This window comes from Trichosurus vulpecula, chromosome 8 (genome assembly GCF_011100635.1).
Source record: "Trichosurus vulpecula isolate mTriVul1 chromosome 8, mTriVul1.pri, whole genome shotgun sequence".
NCBI classification, from domain to species: domain Eukaryota; kingdom Metazoa; phylum Chordata; class Mammalia; order Diprotodontia; family Phalangeridae; genus Trichosurus; species Trichosurus vulpecula.
This window is the reverse complement of record NC_050580.1, coordinates 234,660,234-234,680,603: the sequence shown is the minus strand read 5'-3', so window position 1 is coordinate 234,680,603 and position 20,370 is coordinate 234,660,234. Positions and strand designations below refer to the sequence as shown.

General features: G+C 38.7%; 1 protein-coding gene across 2 annotated transcripts in view; it reads left to right on the top strand.

Moving 5' to 3' along the window:
- The first annotated feature begins 11 nt into the window (after nucleotides 1–11).
- ALKBH1 (alkB homolog 1, histone H2A dioxygenase) overlaps nucleotides 12–20,370 on the top strand; it is a 46,727-nt gene continuing 26,368 nt past the window's right edge. The window contains exons 1-3 of one of the 2 annotated variants that reach the window (XM_036735014.1): nucleotides 12–187; nucleotides 6,832–6,940; nucleotides 13,177–13,339. In XM_036735014.1, coding sequence (XP_036590909.1) covers nucleotides 23–187; nucleotides 6,832–6,940; nucleotides 13,177–13,339 — 437 coding nt within the window. In that variant the 5' untranslated portion in view covers nucleotides 12–22. The remainder of the gene's footprint in view (nucleotides 188–6,831; nucleotides 6,941–13,176; nucleotides 13,340–20,370) is intronic. The other variant, XM_036735015.1, reaches the window with a different exon arrangement.

Below are 20,370 nucleotides of genomic sequence, written 5' to 3'. Positions count from 1 at the left end.
GGGTCAGGAGCCCTTTCGGGGAATGATGGGAACGATGGGGAAGATGGCGGCCCTGGTCGCCGAGCCCAGGGAAGACGCTTTTCGGAAGCTCTTCCGATTCTACCGTCAGAGCCGCCTTGGGACCGCCGATCTGGGAGAAGTGATCGACTTCGCCCAGGCTTCCCCGGCGCGGGACAGCGGCCACAAGGTACGGAGAGAAGGGGGACGGGGCACGCGGCCTTTTCTCCGGCCTCCTTTTGCCGGCTTTTCCTCGGCCCCTCCCGACCGCTGGGCCCGCCCCCCTAGGCCGCCGCCGCAGCCACCCTGAGGTCGTCGCACCCTCCCGGGGTATTGTCAGGGACTGGTGCCCAGAAAGTGCTCGGCCCGGCGTCAGCTCTCCATCCTTGGCAGGGATCCTACGTCCATCCGCCACCCTGATCGCCATCCATTCATTCCTTCTTATCTCGGTCCCGTCTAATCTCTCAGGGCCACAGAGCGCCGGGCACCTAGTAGGCGCTTCATAGATGCTGTTGATTTGACTCCGTAGGCGCTCAGCACTTCAAAAAGTGCTTCCACTAATTATTCGGTTACTTTCAGAACATGCGAAGCCTCTGTCCACACCTGTTGGTAATGAACTGCTTTGTCAAAAACGCTCACCACCTGTCCTATTTCTCATCTCAGTGGGTGGGGGTGGGGTGGAGGGAGAGAATTTGGGACAGAGAACAAAATAATTAAACAAATAAACATCACCACCACCTGTCGGTCCACTTGCTGGCCGTGAGCCTCTTAGAGATGAGCGGAGAAGTCTTAAAAGTCATATGTTTAGAGCTGGAAGGGGCCTCAGAACGTCATCTACTGCAGCACAAGAGCAGAGAGTTGAAATCACTTGCCCAACATTGCGTAGGTAATGCGTGGAAAAACTGTGATTTGAACCCGCATCCAATGATTAAAGCCAGTGCTCTTCTCGCTGTTAGGCCACCTCCCCTTTGAGGGGATTTGTTTGTTTATTTTACAACTGGATGTCCTTGAGCTATTCTCCGATCATTAGGCTGAATGTCTTCCCATTGAAGCGATTCCAATCCAGCGCTTAGCACAGTGTCCGGTACCTCGTAGGCCCTTGATAAATGATTATTGAATTAAATTGATCAGCACGGTTTTGATCTGCTCTGTTTTCAGACCTGGGCGGGTTATCCCCTTCTTAGGCACTTGGGTTCTTCTATCTCCCCCTCTCCTTTCCCCGCTTCCACAGAGCTCACCACGATAAAACCGAACCCGCCGATATCTGCCAGAAATCCCCCAGCTTCAGCAGTAGCTGGAATTACAAGTCTGGCCTGTCCTTCTGATGTGTCTCACTAATGCCCTCCGGAGTCATAGGCCAAGGTAAAGGCCACTCATTTCACCTTGAATGGATGTCATTACATTTCTTTGCCCTCCTAGTTCTCATCAGATCATTCCCCTACTCAGTGAACTCTAATGGCTTTTTGATGGCTCTAGGATAACTTCTAACAGAAGCTCACAGTTTCCTACTTAGCCCTTGTTCTTTGTATATTGAAATATGTGTTTGATGAAGATTAATCTGATAATAAAAAAGAAAACTTAAAAACAGATTAAATTCCTGACCTTGAACCGGAATCCAGGGTTCCCCAACACATACACATTTCAAACATTCTGTAGACGTTTGAGGCACAAACATGTTTGCAAGCTAGGTCTCAGTGTCTACTGATATTTTAGTGTCTAGTTGAAGCCAGTTTCTAAATTTTAAAGATAATCATGATTATGTGTAATACATACATTTACATTTTGACTATCTAGAACTCAGCCATCCAGAGATCTAGCCTGGAACCAGAAATTAAACAGAAAACTTATCTTAGCAGTCACAGTAGGTGTCACAGAAATTTATACACCAAATCTTACATGCTTTGCTCACTTAGAGACCATTTACTTGTTTTTTTTAAATGTAGTTCTTTGTCATTGTTGTTTGTAGTGTTACTGATTCATTTTGTTTTTTTAATTTTAAATTTTTATTTCCATTTCCAATTTCTCTCCCTACCTTCAGCCCCTTCCCCACCCATTGAGAAGGCACAAATGATAAACATAAAGTCATGTAAAACATTCCCACATTAAACATTTTTTTTAATTTTAAATTTTTACATGCAGTTTGTATAAGGTATAAGGCATAATGGAAAGAACAGTGGACTTAGATGATTTATGATGGAGACCCAGCTACACAGTGTCTAACTGTTTAAACTTAGGCAAGTCTATTATTAACTGTCTCAGCCTTATTTTCCTCATCTCTAAAATGGAGATAATGCTTATACTACCTACCCTACTGATTTCTTGCAAGTTTCATAAATCTCCCTATCATTATGAGCTCTTATTACTATGTTTTGGAGATTTTCTTTGCAAAGACACTGAAATGGTATGCCATTTCCTTCTCCAGCTCATTTTACAGATGAGGAAACTGAGGCAAACAAGGTTAAGTGACTTGCCCAGTTTCACACGGCTAGTAAGTGTCTGAGACCAGATTTTAGCTCATCCCTGACTCCAGACCCAACACTATCCAGTGCTCCACCTAGCTGCCCCTCCAGTATAACCCTATAGCCAATTAAAAGTGATAAACCTGAATTAAGGAGACGAACTATTATGTTGAAACATATTGAAAGCAACGAGAAGTGGCAGACAGAGGAAGGAAATAGAAACTAAAAAGCAGGAATAATTTAATAAGTACAGAAGTCTGGGACTATTTAGTATATATAGTCAAACAATGTTTACACATTTCAATTTGACCTGAATCCTCTTCTGTCTCCACAGTAATAAGATCTGTAGTGTTTTTTAAAAAAAAAAAAAAAGTATCTTCCTCTCTTTCATCCCTTGATGGCTTCAGAATTGTGTTGCTTCTAGCATGCACCTCTTCTTTATACATGTGGAATAAGCCAGCTGCTGTTCCCATTTTTGTTTTCTTTGGTATCATTTCTACTTCTTGCCACATCTTGGGAACTGATGTTAGCGTCAAAATGTGGTGGCTCCACCGTCATTGATAATGAAAAGAGTTTGTTTTAGAAATCTTGACAGATCTTTTCCACTTTTCATGTAATTGGGAAATATTTAACAAAACAAAAATACAATAAAACATACATAAAGTTAAGAATACACAAAAGAACAACACAAGAAAGATCTTAACATCACCGAAACCATGATGATGCGGTCTGATCTTTGAATTATCCTGCAGAATCAAATCACATGAGCTTTAGGAAGCCTTGCTAACAGTAAGGCTAATGGAGGTGATGAAAAAGTGCTGCACTCAATATGCCAGCCAATGTGGAAAACAACAGTGGCCACTGGATCGGAAAAGATACGTTTATGTCCCAGTGCCAAGAAGTGTTCAGATTACTAAATGATTGCACTCATTTCACATACCAGCAAGGTTATGCTTAAAATTGCGCAAACTAGGATTCAGCTGTATGTGAACCAAGAATTACCATAAGAGCAGGCTGGTTTTCAAAGAGGCAGAGGAACTAAAGACCAAATTGCCAAGTTTGCTGGATTATGGAGAAAGCAAGGGAGTTCCAAAAAAAATTTACTTCTGCTTCATTGAGTACACCAAGGCCTTTGTGTGGATTACAACAAAATGTGTCAAGTCCTCAAAGAAATGGGAATACCAAGTCATCTTACTTGTCTCCTGAGTAACTAGTATGCAGGTCAAGAGGCAACAGTTAGAACTGAACATGGAACAAATGATTGGTTTCAAATTATAAATGGAGTACAACAAGGCTGTATATTGTCACCTTATTTACTTAACTTGTGTGCAGAGTACATCATGTGAAATACCAGGCTTGATGAATCAAAAGCCAGAATTAAGGTTGCTAGGAGAAGTATCAATAACCTTAGATATGTAGATGATACCACTTTGATGGCAGAAAATGAAGAATTAAGAAGCTTCTTGACGAGAGTGAAAGAGGAAAGTGTAAAAATTGGCTTGAAACTTAACTTCAAAAAACTAAGACCTTGGCAACTGGCCCCATCACCTCCTGGCAACTAGAGGGAGAAGAAATAGAAGCCATGTCAGATTTTATACTCTTGGGCTTAAAGATCACTTCCGATAGTGATTGCAGCCATGAAATTAAAAGATGCTTGATCCTTGGAAGGGAGGCTATGGCAAGTCTGGACAGCATACTAAACAGCAGAGATATCACCTTACCCACAAAGGTCCATATAGTCAAAGCTATGGTTTTTCCAGTAGCAATATGTGGCTGTGAGATTTGGACTATAAGGAAAGCCGAGCACTACAGGATTGATGCTTTCAAATTGTGGTGCTGGAGAAAACTTTTGAGAGTCCCTTGGACAGCAAGAAGATCAAATCAGTCAAGAGTTAAAGAAACTAATTCATACTATTCACTGGAAGGTCAAATACTGAGCCTTAAATGCTTAATGTGAAGATAAGACACATTGGAAAAGAACCGGATATTGGGAAAAATTGAAGGCAAAAGGAAAAGGGGATATTAGAGGATGAGATGGATAGATAGTGTCATAGAAACAATGAACATGAGTTTAGACAGACTTCAAGGGGCAGTAGAGGATAGAAGAGCCTGGTATGGTCCATGTGGTCACAAAGAGTCTGACACGACTGAATGACTGAAGGACAGCTGTTGATGTCTGGTTTTCTAAGTCATGTGCTGCAGGGATCTTTATGTACATTTTGGTGACCCCTATTTCTATTTTTCTAAATGACTTTATAAGAATGCTTAAAAAGTCAGTGATCCACAGTGTAGGTACTGTGGGTACTTCCTCCACTGATGCAGGTTAGAATCCTTTCCCAATTTACAACTTCCAGGGTTGTTTTGGCCAAAAAATTCATCACCCTGTAGCCAAATTGATGGTGGGATTCCAAATTTAGCTACGCTAGGCCTCAGGTGACAGGTATATAACAAACTTCAACTCTAAGCCATCCTGACATGGTGGTGTTCTATTGATACGACCTTCAAGAATATCTCTTGCAACTGTCGCCTTCTCTCTGTTCACACAGCTACCATCTTAGTTCAGACCCTTAATCATATCTCATCTAGTCTGTTTCAGTTGTTGCCTAATTGTCTTCTTGCCTCAAGTCCTTCCCTGCTTCAGTTCATCTTGTACACAGCTGCCGAAATGATTTTCCTTAAGTGTAAATCTGATCATGTCATTCCCTTGCCCGTTAAACTCTAGTGGCTTTCTGTTGCCCCAAGGATAAAATATAAACTCCTGATGGTATTCCAAGTTCTGAACAATGTGATCCCATCTTCCTTCCAGCTTCATCACATATTACTCCCTTTCCTGAACTGACTTTCTCTCCATTCTCCTGTTACTCCATTTTCCATGTCTGTGCCTTTATACTGACAGTACCCCATGCCTGGAATGCTCTCTCTCATCTGAACTTCATACCTCAACCTACCATCTTTTTCTTCAAGACACACTTCAAGTGTTACCTTCTACATGAAGCTTTAACTGATCCACCTTCCCCAAGCCCCAATTGCTAGTGTCCTCTCTCCTTAATTGTATTAATTCTCACATATACTTATATGTAATAGTGATTACCAGTGATGGAATATAAGCCCCTTGTATTTGTGTCCCCAGTGCTTCACACATAGTAAGTACTTAAAAAAACTTGATTGGTTGTTGAACCCTGGGTCAGTGCCATTAAATAAGATAGAGGATTGATGAGGATTTTGAGGCTCAGAGAGGTCAGTTTAGAATGCTTTGCCCATGGCTACGCATCTAGTAAGTCTAGGAGCCAGTATTTTTAAGTCAGAACTCCCCAAGTGTTCTTTCCACCACCCTGCTTCTCTGTGATATGCTGTTGTTAGGATTCCAATCTCTTTGGAAACAATTTGACTTGTTCACTTAATGTTAGATCCAGTTTTATCCCGTGTAGTTGTTACAGAATTCAAAAACCTTGTATTTCTTAATCTGTTTAATGAACTATACATGGAAGAGGTATCTGTGCAGAGATCATTTCATAGTACAGTAATAACATGGCTAGATAATTATAAATGAGCAAAAATGTTCAGAACTTTTGCTTAAACCTCATTCAAAAAACAGCAAGTACTGTGCATATCACAGATCTCAGAAGTCTGTGTTGGGACATTGTTTCAGTGCAATTAGAGTAGTCTCCTTTCATCTTTTTTTCTCTTCCCTGAAGCACATATATTCCTGAGAATTTTGTTGTCTGAGGATCAACTTGTATTTGGCATGTGAAATATAATGAGGTTTTTCTGTGAGTTGCCATGTTCAGGAAATAAGGATGTGTGGTTATATTAAATGCCACCAAAGCATTATGGGAATCTGATAAGTGTCCCTAACCTAAGTATCCTGAGGTATTCTACTTCACTATTCATTACCCTTTATACTTCAGTAAGGTGGAATAAATCGTAGGGGGAGAGTGCCAGATAAACACAGTCCAAGAGCCTCAAATTATCTTTTTCTATAGAGCAACAGAAAGTTTCTCCTAGCTCCTTACATTGTGGTATAAAAGAAAGGCCACTGGAATTTGAGTCAGAAATTGTGATCTAAATTCTCCCCAGCACTAACTGTATGGCCTCATGGAAGTCACTTACTATCTCTGAGCTTTATGTTCCACACTATAAAGATAATAATGTGTTACCTGCCCTCCCCATCCTACCTTCCCAAAGTTGTGTTGGACAAAAGAGGTAACGTATATGAAAAGTACTTTCCAATCATAAAGCACTGTTTACGTGTAAGTTTTTCATAATTGTCATTTGTCTGAGAAGCATCTATTTTGAGGTCACATGGATAAGTTATTTTCCAGAATGTCATTTTCAGCATTTTTTGGCAATCTGACTTCTGTTGCCTTCCTGCCAGGTATTCAGGTCTCCACTAAGTGTGTCCTCGGTCAGTGAGCAAGATGCATGTAGAGCAGGACTTCAGCCAGTCCACAAGTGGAAAGCCTATGGCTTAGAAGGCTATCCAGGTAAGCTTACCCTGCTCTAGATGAGGTGCAGTCAGTGAGAAATCAGTTAATGAGACAGACAGATAGACACACAGTCCCCCTTAAAACAGCCTAAAATCCTGTCTTTGATTTCTTTGATAGGTACTGTCACTCCATTAGTACATAGGTACTGATAGGTTCTGTACCTATGATTTCATTGGTATAATGGTCTCCCAGAGGGACGCCCACTAGTAATGCATGTTGGCACCTTCTCTGAAACTAATTGTCTTAGAGACTCACCTAAAGCACAGAGAGATTAAGTGACTTGCCCAGCAAACAGCCAGTGTGTGTCAGAGGCCACTTCAGACCTTCCTGATCCTAAGGCCACCACTCTATCCATTCTGCCAGTCTGCCTCTCTTGACTTAGAACAGAGTAGGAATTGTTTCATTCTTTTAACTAGATCCCCAGTGCCTAACATGGTGCCTGGTACGTAGGATGCACTTAATAAGTACCTGTCAATTGATCAAAATATATATTAGAAAGTCAGCAATCCCTGGCTCACATGCCAAAATATGTGCCAAAGGAAAGGCAGATATCCATAATAAGTACATTTACAGTAGGCGCTTTGCCATCATTTCAAACTTCTGGCTCTTCTCCCTTAGTCAATTCCATCTCTCTGGCAGTAGAGACATTATGGAAGGTATAGTGTTATTCTGTACTTAGATCACAAATTCTGCATACTTTCTGCCATCCTTTTTTTTTTCCCCACACCCCTTCAGCCTGGAATGACAACTTAAAGTAGTTGGTGACACTAGATATAAAGAGTTGAGCATAGAATTACAATGTCTTGAGCCAGCAGTCCCTATGCACTGTGTAGAATCTAGAATTCTGAATTTTATTTTTGCCTGCAGAACTAAGTTGCTTTATTTCACACAGGTTACGAGTAGAAAAAACAAGGTTATGGATAGATTAAAAATAGAGAAACCAGTAAAATGATTTTAATCAGGTGAAAATAGCATCATTGGACTGCCTTCCATGGTGATTGATCTCCTGTGTACATTAATGGTTGTAACAGATGTGGGAGAAATAGCCTATCCCATCTCTAAAAGAAATAGAATTAATTTAGATATAACAAAATTGAATCTATGTTTTTGTTGGTTGTCCAAAAGAAGAAAGTAGATATATTTTTAGAGGCTAGTTATTCTTGTATCTTTGTAAAATGCAAGAACATGATATAAGTCTGGGTTTATTTTGTCTAGGATTGGTCTTTTTTAGTTTTATGTACAGTAGTACAGATTTATTTAATGAGATCCTTAGTTATTCAAGAGATTGACCCACATTTACCAGTTGATAAATGGTCAAAGTATTTGAAAAGGCAATTTTTTTCTTTTTTTCTTTTGGCAGGGCAATTGGGGTTAAGTGACTTGCCCAAGGTCACACAACTAGTACATGTGTCAGGTGTCTGAGGCTGGATTTGAACTCAGGTCCTCCTGACTCCAGGGCCAGTGCTGTACTTACTGTGCCACCTAGCTGCCCCTGAAAAGGCAATTTTCTAAGGAAGAAATCCAAGCTATCAATAACATATTAAAAAAATGCTCTAAATCACTAATAATTAGAGAAATGCAAATGAAAGCATGCTGAGGTTCCACCTTAGCCACCTGTCAGATTGACAGAGTTGATAAAAAAGGAAAATGACAAATATTAGAAGGGCTACATTGGAGAAATATAGTAATTCTTTTTTTGGTAGAGCTGTGAATTGGTACAACGATTCTGGAAAGCAATTTGGAACTCTGTCTCAACAGTTTTTAAACTATGCACGTACTGTGACCCAGTAATGCTACTCTCTAGGTCAAGAATAAAGAGACTGAAGAAAGTAATAGATCCCATATGGACAAAAATACATATGACTTTTCTTTTTATGGAGGTAAAGAATTGGAAACTAAAGGGGTACCTATCAACTGACATATGGCTGAGCTAATTATAGCATATGAGTGTAATTATTATAGCTAAAAAATGATGCAAGGTACAATTTCTGTGAAATATGGGAAAACTTTTATGAATTGATGCAGAGTGAAGTGAGCAGAACCAGGAGAACAATACAATAACAACACTGTTTAAGTAAACAACTTTGAAAGACCTAAGAACTTTGATTCATGCAATGGCCAATTACAATTTGAGAGTATCAGTGATAAAGCATGCTGCCTACCTTTTGCCAAAGACGTTATGGACTCAGGGTGTAAAATGAGGCATATTTTTTGGATGTGGCCAATGTGGAAATTTGTTTTGCTTGACTAAACAACACATTTGCTACAGGAATTTTGTTTTCCTTTTTAAACTGGGAAAAAAAGAGACAAGGAGATGACAGGGAGAGAAAATAGATATTTTTTTTTTAAATACAGTATAATTAAAACAAAAAAGCAATACAGAAAAACTAAATAGATGAAAAATGGCTATTGCTTCTATTATGACATGCAGTTAAAATAGTTCACTAAGTTAGTCTATCATTAATTGTTTTGGGGATAAGCACTGCGCTTGGAAAATTAGTTGTTCCCAAATTTTTTTTAAAGGGGGGAGTAGTAGAAAAGGGAACAAGAATTTATTAAATACTTTCTATGTGCCAGACACTGTGCTCAGCACTTTACAAATATTATCTCATTTGAAGATTCCTTCATAGGAGAAGAAGAATAGTTGGAATTACATTTGGGAAATTGCATAGTGCTTTCAATGATCCTAGCCTGCTTTCTGGCTCAAAGACTCATTTTTTTTTTCAACCCAAGAATTGTACCAAGGATGTTAGACTCTTAAGAACACAATAGCCAGAGGACAATGGCGAGATATATCATGGTCTTAGGTGGGCTGCGGCATATCTCCAATGACAACCTAAGCTCAGAAAGTAAAAGATGTTGTGGAAGATATTACAGTCAGAAATGGGCTGGTCCTATACCAAGAACAAGGGATAACAGATGGGTAGCTTAAGTAACAGATTGCTACCCACTCAGTATTACAAGATCTAAAAGAAAGCCTCCAGCATCTTGACTAGATCTTTGAAGGCTCTATGACAGAATATGTATGAGAATTAGAGTGAAAAAGCCTGGTTGGATTATGATTTGTACCAATTCAAATACCCGCATTGAAAAACTCACAAATCCATTGAAGTCTTTCTATGAAGGACCTTATGTAAAGTATGCAGAATGCAGCTATGGAGGAAATACCTAAAATGATAGCTCTTATATATGTATTATTATTATTTTCTATTTCTGATGCTAGCAATACCTTTGTTTTAGGTTAGCTGAAGAAAAAAATCTGTGAGCTATCTTCTGTACACTTTATGTCCACATATACTTTAGAACTGCCCTTTAGCTTTTACTCTAGCTCTTTATTTTAGGACTCTTGATGCTCTGCTTTTGTTTCTTTGCAGATTCTATAACCCTTTTGCTCATTACTAACAGTTTCATTTTTATTTGCTGCATACTAGATTGTTTTTTGTGCTGTTGGTGTTTTCTAGCATTCCATAAATATTTGAAATTGTCCTTATAAAATTTCTTTTGTCTCCCTTCTTGGAGTAAACCCTTTTATGCTCACCAGATAATTGCTTATGGCTTATATAATTAGCTCTTATATATGCGTTTTACATATTCATCCCAACAGCCGTCTTCATTTTATTCTTTATTTCTTTTACTGGTAGATCATTAAACACTATGTTGCCTAGATAGTAGAATTCTGAAATAGTTTTCATTTCTATAGTCTTGGTGAAAATCTTTGGTTGCATGTGCTTTTCCTTGACACTCAACTTAGTTGGACATTTGGCATATAGCCAGAGTGCCATACTGATTGCAGAGTAATCTATGATCTGTTACATGTCATTTTGTATGGATATTTTAAGATTAGTCACAAATATAAATAAACTCCTGAACGACTAGCATGAAAACTGTTGCTGTTAAAAGATATTTTAGGAAGTTTAGAAGCAGAATGTTAAACTATCTTCTAGTAATTTCCAGAGATATTATAGAGTGGAGTCTAGTATTGAATGGGAGTTTGGGCTAAATGTCCTCTAGAAAGGACTTGTATTTGTATCTTTTGGGAGGGATATTATATTCTGTTTTCAATATTCAGCTAACATTTATTACATCAGCAATGTGCAAGGCATTGTGCTAGGAGAAGAAATGAAACAGCCATTGCTTCAAAGAATTTAGAGCCTCCTTGGAGGGCAAGGGAAAAGGCAGTAAGTTACATGTGTGCAAAGATGTAAAATAATTTCAAGAAAGAAAAATCACTACAATGGATGGGGGTGGGGTGGGCCGTGGAGCAAGAGGAGAGGAAGATTTGCCCAGAAGAGAGTTCTCAGAGCTGATCCTTGAAGAAAGACAAAGGATTCTGAGAGTCAGTGAGAGGACAGTGATCTGTATAAATGCACAAAAGCAAGAAATAGAAAATAAAGTTCAGGAAAACTCCATTAGCTCATGGAGTACACATGAAAGAAGTCTGGAAAGGTCAGTTGGAACCACATTGTAGAGAGCCTTAAATGCAAAGTTAAGGAATTTGTACTTGATCCTAAGGGCAGTAGGGAATCTCTCTTGAAGTTTGAGCAGGGTAGTGACTTAGGAAGATTATTTTGGCAACTACATGGAAAATGGAATACAGATAAGAGAAACTAAAAGTAGATGGACTACTAAGAAGGCTATTAAAATAGTTCATGTGAGAACAGGTAAAAACTTGAACTTGGGTGACTGTGTGGGTGAAGAAAAATGAGATAAATGTGGAAAATGTAGGGTTAAAATTGACAAGAATCGATAACTAATTGAAGATAAGAGGTAAGGGAGGAGGAAAGGTCAGGGATTTCTCCAAAAGTGCAAACCTGGAGGTAACTGAGAGTATGGTGCCCTCAACAGAATGTGGCATTTTGATGGAGCTCAAGTTTAGGAGTGAAGATACATTTAATTTTTAACATTTTGAGTTTGAAATATCTATATTAACAGTAGAGTACTATAGTCATTGATTACTGTATCTGACTGTAGTAATCTACTGTTAAGCCCAAAGACTCTAGCTTCTGGGATAAGAACTCACTATTTGACAAAAACTGCTGGGAAAACTAGAAAACAGTATGGCAGAAACTAGGCATAAGCCAACATCTCACACCATATACCAAGATAAGGTCAAAATGGGTACATGATTTAGGTAGAAAGGGTGATACCATAAGCAAATTAGGAGAGCAAGAAGTAGTTTACCTGTCAGATCTGTGGAGAAGGGAAGGACTTATTACCAAACGAGATATAGAACAGTATGAAATGCAAAATGGATTATTTTTATTACATTAAATTAAAAAAATTTTGCACAAGCAAAGCCAATTCTACCAAGATTAGAAGGGAAACAGAAAGCTTCCCAGTAACAATTTTTATAGCCAGTGTCTCTGATAAGGGCCTCATTTACATGAATGGGTGCAAAGTGAAAGGAGTAGAACCAGGAGAACATTGTACAAAGTAACACCAATATTGTAAGATGATCAACTATGAATGACTTAGCTATTCTCAAATACAATGATCCAAGACAACTGTAAAGGACTTATAATAAAAATGCTCTCTTTCCCCAGAGAAAGAACTTGATGGAGTCTGAATACAGATTGAAATATACTTTTTTCACTTTCCTTATTTTTCTTGGGGGTTTTTTGTCTATGTTTTCTTTTACAACATGACAAATATAGAAATATGTTTTGCATGATCACACATTTATAACCATATCAAATTACTTGCCTTCTCAATGAAGGGGATGGAGAAGGAGGGTGAAAATTTGGAACTCAGTTTTTAAAATGAATGTTGAAAATTGTTTTTACATATAACAGGGGGAAAATAAAATATTAAATAAAAAAAAGAATCCCTGTGCTATATCAACTTTCTCTGCCTAGGAGAAATTAAATGAGAAATTCGAATTGGCTGTGCCTAAAAATATAAAATTATCAGCCTAAAAGAGGGCTGTTGATAGTTTTGGAAAGCTTTCCGTGCAATGCATGAGCAAATTGAAATAAAAATGAATATTTTAGTTGATTCGATATTTAATGTCATGAAACACTCACTGCCCTTGAGAATAACCTGAAAAGTGAAAGCTAAAGAATTCATTGCCATCAGAGCTTAGTTTTCCACTCATGAGACATGATGGCTCCAACTGGTATAAAGAGCTGTAACAGAGTTGTTTATGGAGGCCGTCAAGAGAAGAAAGAAATTGTCAAGATAAGCGAGCAGCTAAATAATGGGATTTTCTTTATTTTCCTCTTCTATTTGTACAGGATTTATTTTTATCCCAAACCCCTTCCTCCCAGGTTATCAGCGTCACTGGGTGAAACAGTGCCTTAAGCTTTACTCCCGGAAACCCAATGTCTGTAACCTGGACAAGCACATGGTTTCAGAAGAGACCCAGGATCTGTGGGGACAGAGCCAGGAGCTCCTGAGGTGAGGCTAATTTCATAGTAACTGGTAAATACTCTCAGTTTCACATTTTTGAGGGACTGCCACAAATAACATTGCAGTAAAGGGCATTGATTGTTCTATTTAATTTCTTATCTGACCCTTCCTGATTCTAAGCAAGTACTCCAGTACTTTTTTATTTCCTCAAAATGCATGTGGACAGCCTTTGTTGGAAAGAAGAACAGCAGTCATATAAGAGCAGCTCTTTGTCCAGAATAACTCTTGCAGCAGTCTACTCACCCCTTCAGAATACTGAGGCAGCGAGCTTACTGGGGTTTGGAACAGTATGTCAGATGTTGATGACTCTTTGCCCTCTTGCTCAGGCAGCTTTCAGCCAGTTTTGCGTCCTCCACTGAGGACATGAATTGTTTCAGGGCAGGAAGCTAGAGCTAGGTTTAGATGAAGCCACTCACTGAGCCATCTTGACAGAAGGCAGAAGTTAAGTGAAAGACAAAGCTTCTTACAGAAGAGATAAGAGTGGATTTTGTTCTTGCCTTCTCAGTAGATTGGGGAAGTAAGGTGGAAGAGAAAAATTCAGAACCAAAAATAAAATGAAATTGAATTTTTCAAAAGGGTGGGAAAAAACCAGAAGAGTCAAAAAACATTGCTGCATACGGTGAATGAAATGTATTTTCAAAAACATGACAGGAGAGAGGAAATACAGGTTCTGCCACTATTTTTTTTAAGAGTAAAGGGCTCATTTTATCAGTTGTGCTTACCAAAACCTGGCATGTTTGAAAATTAATATAATGTATACAAAATCACTTAGCCTGTGTAGGTCCATAGATCTTTTTTTATCTTTTTCCTGGGGAAGAGGAAGATTTCTGCTTTTGAGTTAAGGAGGGTGCTAACTTTGATACTCCTCTAATTGACAGGCTAGAGATGGTAAAGAATGCAGTTCTAGAAGACAAGATTCAAAGTTCTTTTATGATAACTGAAGTGGGCTAGAAAGACCCTTAGAATAAATAGATTTCTTCCTTTTCATGTCCAAAATAAGTAAGGTAATTTATTTTTTGTCTGATTCTGCAATGTCCTTTTTAGACAAAGGTGGGGGAAAGCATGGTAACAGCCCCCAAGCACTTTTATGAAGTACTTAGCCATGTTAGGAAGTGCTCAAAGGGCTCTGTGGGCACAGTTACCAGGGAAGAGGAAGCTGTCTGGCCATCCATCACCCTCAAGATTAATACTTAGAGGCAGAAGTCAAGCATTGGACAGAGAATAGACAGTTTTTCTGGATCACCTTGGTACCCGTACTTAGGGTCCTTATTGATTTGAAAACATTTTCTTTTGGATATTTGGATAGAGATTTAAAGCTCTTAGATGCTAGTGTATTTCCAATGCATTTTTAATCCAATTTAACAATATGCAAGGCATTATTTACATTGGTAAGTAAGGTGGGACTTTCTTTTAATATTTAATCAAGTGCCCTTGAAGAGTCTGGCCTTTGTTTCTTTGATTGAATCTGGAGTCTTTGGGAGGTTTCAGTCACATGTTTTTGATACCTGAGGCTTTTAGGCAAATGTGTGTGCCACTTTTAGGTCACATGGGTGAGTCGCATGTTGTGACGCCCTTTGACCCTGAACAGAATATATAAACCCAGAGGTTGGTGGTTTCTCTTGGGGCTCTCACTCACTGGAAGAGTGGCCTGTGACTCTGGGCAAGCCTTTGTAACTGCCCCCTGGCTTTGCTAACCCAGATGTTGGTTTGTATTTGGTCTGTTTATAATGTATGTTTGTAATTTGTTTATATTTGCTCTGAAGTTCAGATTGCTGGTTTTTCCTCCTCAACTGAGTGAATATTTGTATGTTTGATTAAATCGAGATAGATAAACCTATAAAGTTACTTTTCTTAGTAAGCAGATCTAAAGAACCTGTGCTAGCAGCTCTTGTTGCTGATTTTGTTGGGTCTCACACCCCACAACAGCTGCTGCCAGCCAAATTGTTGCTACAGCATTGAGAATACAAAGAGAAAAACAGTGAACAGTAGGACCCTTTAGTCTACTGAGTGGATGCAACATAGAGATAGATAAATATATACATAATCAACTGAGGAGAGGTAGAACACTTTTCTACTGGGGGTGAGGAGTCGGGGCTGTCAGGAGTGGTTTCCTATAGGAGGGAGCACAAGAGCCTTGGAGGAACATGGGAATTCTAAGAGGTGAAAGTGAAGAAGGAATACATGGCAAACACTGGGCATAGCCTCTGGTCAGTCAGGAAGTGAAATGCCAGGTTTGAACAACAGCAGGTGGTAGACCAGTTTGGCTAAAACTTAGAGAATGTGAAGGGGAATAATGTGAAATCAGCCAGATATGTTAGATTGGAGCCAGATTATAAAGAGTTTCAAATCTCAAGGAATTTGTATTTTATCCTAGAGGCAAGAAAGAGCCACAAAGAGGAGAAATTTTTTTTCTCTCCCTCCCCCCGCCTCCCCTCCCCCCCAAAAAAGAAACAGATCTAGGGACTTACACAAGCTAAGTCATTTTGCATACATTATAATAATTCCCAAATTTGCCAGCTTTCGGTGAACACAATGACAAAATGAGCCTTTTACTCTCAAAACAGGTGCAGAACAAACAGTGCCAGAGCCTGTGTTTCCTCCCTCCTGTGATGTTTTTGACAATACATTTCATTCACCATATATAGCAATGGTTTTCTAACTCTTGCTTTTCTCTTAAAAAAAAAAAAGATTTTTTTTCCTCCTGTTTTAAAAAAAGCAAAGTTTTATGGTTAGACTTTTCAGAAAATTGTTTTGGAATCTCTATGGATTAGACAGAGTAAATATTAGAAACTGATAGTTCAGTTTTGCAACATCCTTGGTCAGAAGCGATGAAGGCCATGTGAGTAGAGATAAGGAAGGGATAGATAGATACAGAGAGAGAGAGAGAGAGAGAGAGAAGGGGAGGGGAGGGGAGAGAGAAGGAAGGAAGGAGAATATAGATATGAAGGCTCCCTATTGACGGAGAGTCTTCTAGTACTTCTTCTGGTACTAGACTCATAGTTTCTAGAGACTAGATAGATTCAGAGGGGGACCTCAGAGGTCAGCTAATCTAATCACTCTCTAAAATATGAATCTCATCTACAGCATTTCTTCAAAATGATCAGTCATCCAACCTGTCTTCAGTTCATTTAGGCTCTCAAGCTTGGAGAGGCTCTCAGATGTTGAAAGCTTTTGTTTCTGGAAAAAAGTGTTCTGCTACCTACCTTCCCCAGCCTACATTCCACTTCCCCTCAGGGCGTCTGTCCTGACTCTTACTGAAAACAACCTGGAAACATGAAAATGCAATAACTTCAAAGTTGAAATTCCTTGTAGTTCTCTAGGAGTCTCAGAGCTCATGTGAGCTCTCCAGAGACTCTTAGGACCCTGGCACTTTCCGTAGTGCACTCTCTGTAAGACTATGGAGTATTAACCAGGCAGCAGTAACTCCTAGGAGCTCCCAGGAACTGTTTCCCTTTTATTTTCACATCCGAGGGAGCAATGATTCAAACAGTTGCTATTTTTAATTCCAGAGAATATGTAGACAGAAATTTAAAATGGAGTTTAGGAAGTAACCTGAAGTAAAGCAAATTCTTGTGCCTACATCTGTCTAAAAAGCTGACAATAAACTACTCATTTCTCTACAGAGAGAAAGATTTTCGCCCACAGAGCCATTTCCTATTAAACCTCTTTCTGATGTTTGTTGTGATGTTTTTCCATTTTGATTGTCTTTAGTGTTTTTGAAAGCAAAAGACTTTCCTAAAGATGTCTCTGATAATGGCCTGATATCTAAGATATATAGGGAATTGACCAAAAATATTTAAGACCAAGAGCCGCACCACAATGAATAAGTGAACAAAAGATAAAAATAAGTGGTTCTCAAAAGAAGTACTAGAAACTGTTAACAACATTTGAACAGTTGTTCCAAATCAGAGAGAGAGAGAGAAAGAGAAAGAGAAAAGCAGACAGAAACAGTGCTGAGGTTTCACCTTACCCAGAAAATCCAAAGATAAAAGATGGAAAGAAGCAATTTTGGAAGGGCTTCAGGAAGAGAGACACATTGTTACACACTTGCTGGAGTTATGAGTTGGTCCAGCTGTTCTGGAAAGCAGTCTGGAATTATGCTTTTAAAAAGTATCTTAAACACTCTTTGACTCAGAGATCTCGCTTTCAGGCATTTAGCCCCAAGGAATTCAAAGACAGGAAGGAAGGTCCCACATACACCAAAATATTCGTAGCAGCACTTTTTGTGGCAGCAAAGAATTAGAAACAAAGTAGGAGGTCAGTGACAGAGGAATGCTGACGAAGGCAAATGACTATAATAGAATATTATTCTACCATAAGAAACAATGACCACGAAGAACTTAAAAGAAATGTGGGAAAACTTAAGGAACAGATGCAGAGTAAAATAAAGGTATCCAGGAAAATAACATTTATATCTACAACAATGTGAGTGGAAAGAACCATGAAATCAAACTGAATGTGGACCAACTTTGGCCCTGTAGGAGAGCTGAAAAAATGTCCTTCCCTTCTCTCATTGAAGAGATGGTGGACTGAGTCTTAAGTACATTTGAAGTTATACTTGATGTGTTGGTTTTGATGAACTGCCTTTTTATTTTTCCTGTTTTTGTTACAAGGGATGGCTCAGTGGATGGAGAAGTGGGAAACTTCTAGCAACAAAAAGTATCAATAAAAATAAATTTTAAAAAATAAAGGGCCTTTTTAGTGCCCACACATTTTTACCAGTTCAACTTCATCCTGATTATCAATACTTGTGTGTTCTATTCTTAAATTCCAATGTAATTTATTTTCATAATTTTTCCCTTCCTTGAAAAATCATAACTTGTTATATATAAAATCACCATCTTCTTATAAATAGCCTCATTTTCTGTCTTAGAAATATAAACCAGAAGTCTTGAAAGAGAAATAGAAGAGATCTACTCTGTAGGGCATTTTTGTCTCTCTGGAGACATATTTGTAATCATCATTAACAAAAAAAAAAGCCTCATTACTGCAGTGTGCCTTATAGAGCCTGATGTTATTTTGTATCCTAATACAGATGTTAAAGATTTTTGAAAAGCTGCACACCTAGCTGAGGTCTGAGTTAGAGGTATTCCAAAATAGTGTTCTCTTTAGCTGTCCAGAAGAGGGCACCAACAAATCCTTTTCTTTGCCTTCTCGTACATTTTTAACCTATAGTAATCCTTATTTAACTTTACTGCAGTAGCTTAATATACTGCGATTTGTACCACATTTTTAAAAGTTTAGTCATTAAATAATAGTTGTTTTCTATAGTATATAGACTAGTCTATAGTTGTTTCTATCGTAACCATACTGGTCAACTAGCTGCAGTTAGTTAGTATCTCAGAACCAACAAATTTTTTTCTTGAATGTCAGATGTTGACTTTTCATATTGATAAAAATTGTATTTGTCAGCATGTGTTATATTCACCATACCCCTTTTAGCTTTTGCTACTCCGTGTGTGTGTGCGCACACGTACATGCATATACACGTAAGCATCTATCCTGAAATATCTATTGTATGAGATAAGGGACATCTCTGATTAATTCTTGAATCTAATCAAGTTCTAGTTACTTGATTGAATGGAAGCACAAAAGAAATTTTATATCTTTACTTCTGCTCTTTACCTCTACTTTTATTATTCCCCCTCCCCCATCCCCATCATTTATCTAAATCCCATCTGTACGAAGGTGAGTAGGTCTTCCATCATGAAGCCTTCTCAGGCTACTCAGGCTGTCTCCTGGTAGAGTGCTGGTTTTTGGCATCTTCCCTTCTCTGTCTCCTCTTTACAAAGTCCCGTGTTATGATCCTGACAGGTATAAATCTTGTGTCATAGATTGTACTGTTTCAGGCTTCTTGCAAGCCCCTAGTGCTGGGCCTGGCCAAGGGCTTCACTGTCCCTGGCTCATGCTGCAACTTCAGAGAAGACTGCCTGTGCCATACACCGGCTGTTTGTCCTGGTGTAGCTACAGTACAGGTCTCTAGGAAGGTTTTAGGAGTATATGTAATGTCAGATCCTATTTCCCTAGGGAGTGACCTGTGGGGGTTGACTCTGTTGCTTTGACCAGAGTTCAGAGCTGCTGGTTTTAGACCCCAGTTCCAAACGCTAGCTTCCTCTTCCCCCAATTTGTCTCCCTTTGTCTTAGACCTCACCATAGGCATCTATCTTTTTGTGAAGTCCTGGACTAAATGGAGGACCTTATTGCTATTTCTCTTTGGTTTTCTTTATCATTGTTCTTTCTGTTGCATTTTTAGGACTTATACTAGAGTGTGGAAGAACTAGGTTCTTCTAGTACCTTTCACATCTCTATTTTATTTTTTTTTTCACATCTCTATTTTAGCTGGAAATGGAGTTGGTCTTTGTCAAAACTATAATGCTCATAGTCAGTGAGGTACAATTATACTTTTGTTCTTTTCCATAAATGTTGTCTTCTGTTTAGATTTAAGCTTCTCAAGAACAGACTATATTTCATATTTCTTTTATATCCTTCTCATTGACTTTATACTGTATTTGTCAAATATAACTGCTTAGATTCAGAACTATGCCCCCAAAGTTATTAAACTGGGCAGGCATATCCTTTGACCCAGTAAAGCCATGAAGTTGCTACACCAAAGAGATTAAACAAAGAGGAAAAGGACCCATGCATGCAAAATTTTTTATAGCAGCTCTTTTGGTGTTGGCAAAGAACAGGAAACTAAGAGAGTATCAATTGGAAATGGCTAAACAAATTATGGCATATGAAGGAAATGCAATACTCTTAGGCTGTAGTAAATGAAGGGAGGGATTATTTCAAAGAAACTTGGGAAGATTTGCACAAAGTGATACAGAGTGGAATGAACAGAACTAGGAGAACAATTTATATGATAACGACATTGTTTAAAGACACTGTGGAAGGACTTAACTTTGATCACTGCAGTGAACAACCATGATTCTAGAGGTTGATGATGAAGCGTGCTACACACCACTAATGCACCTCCTGATGATGGACTCAGAGTATAAAACTTGACATTTTTCTGGACA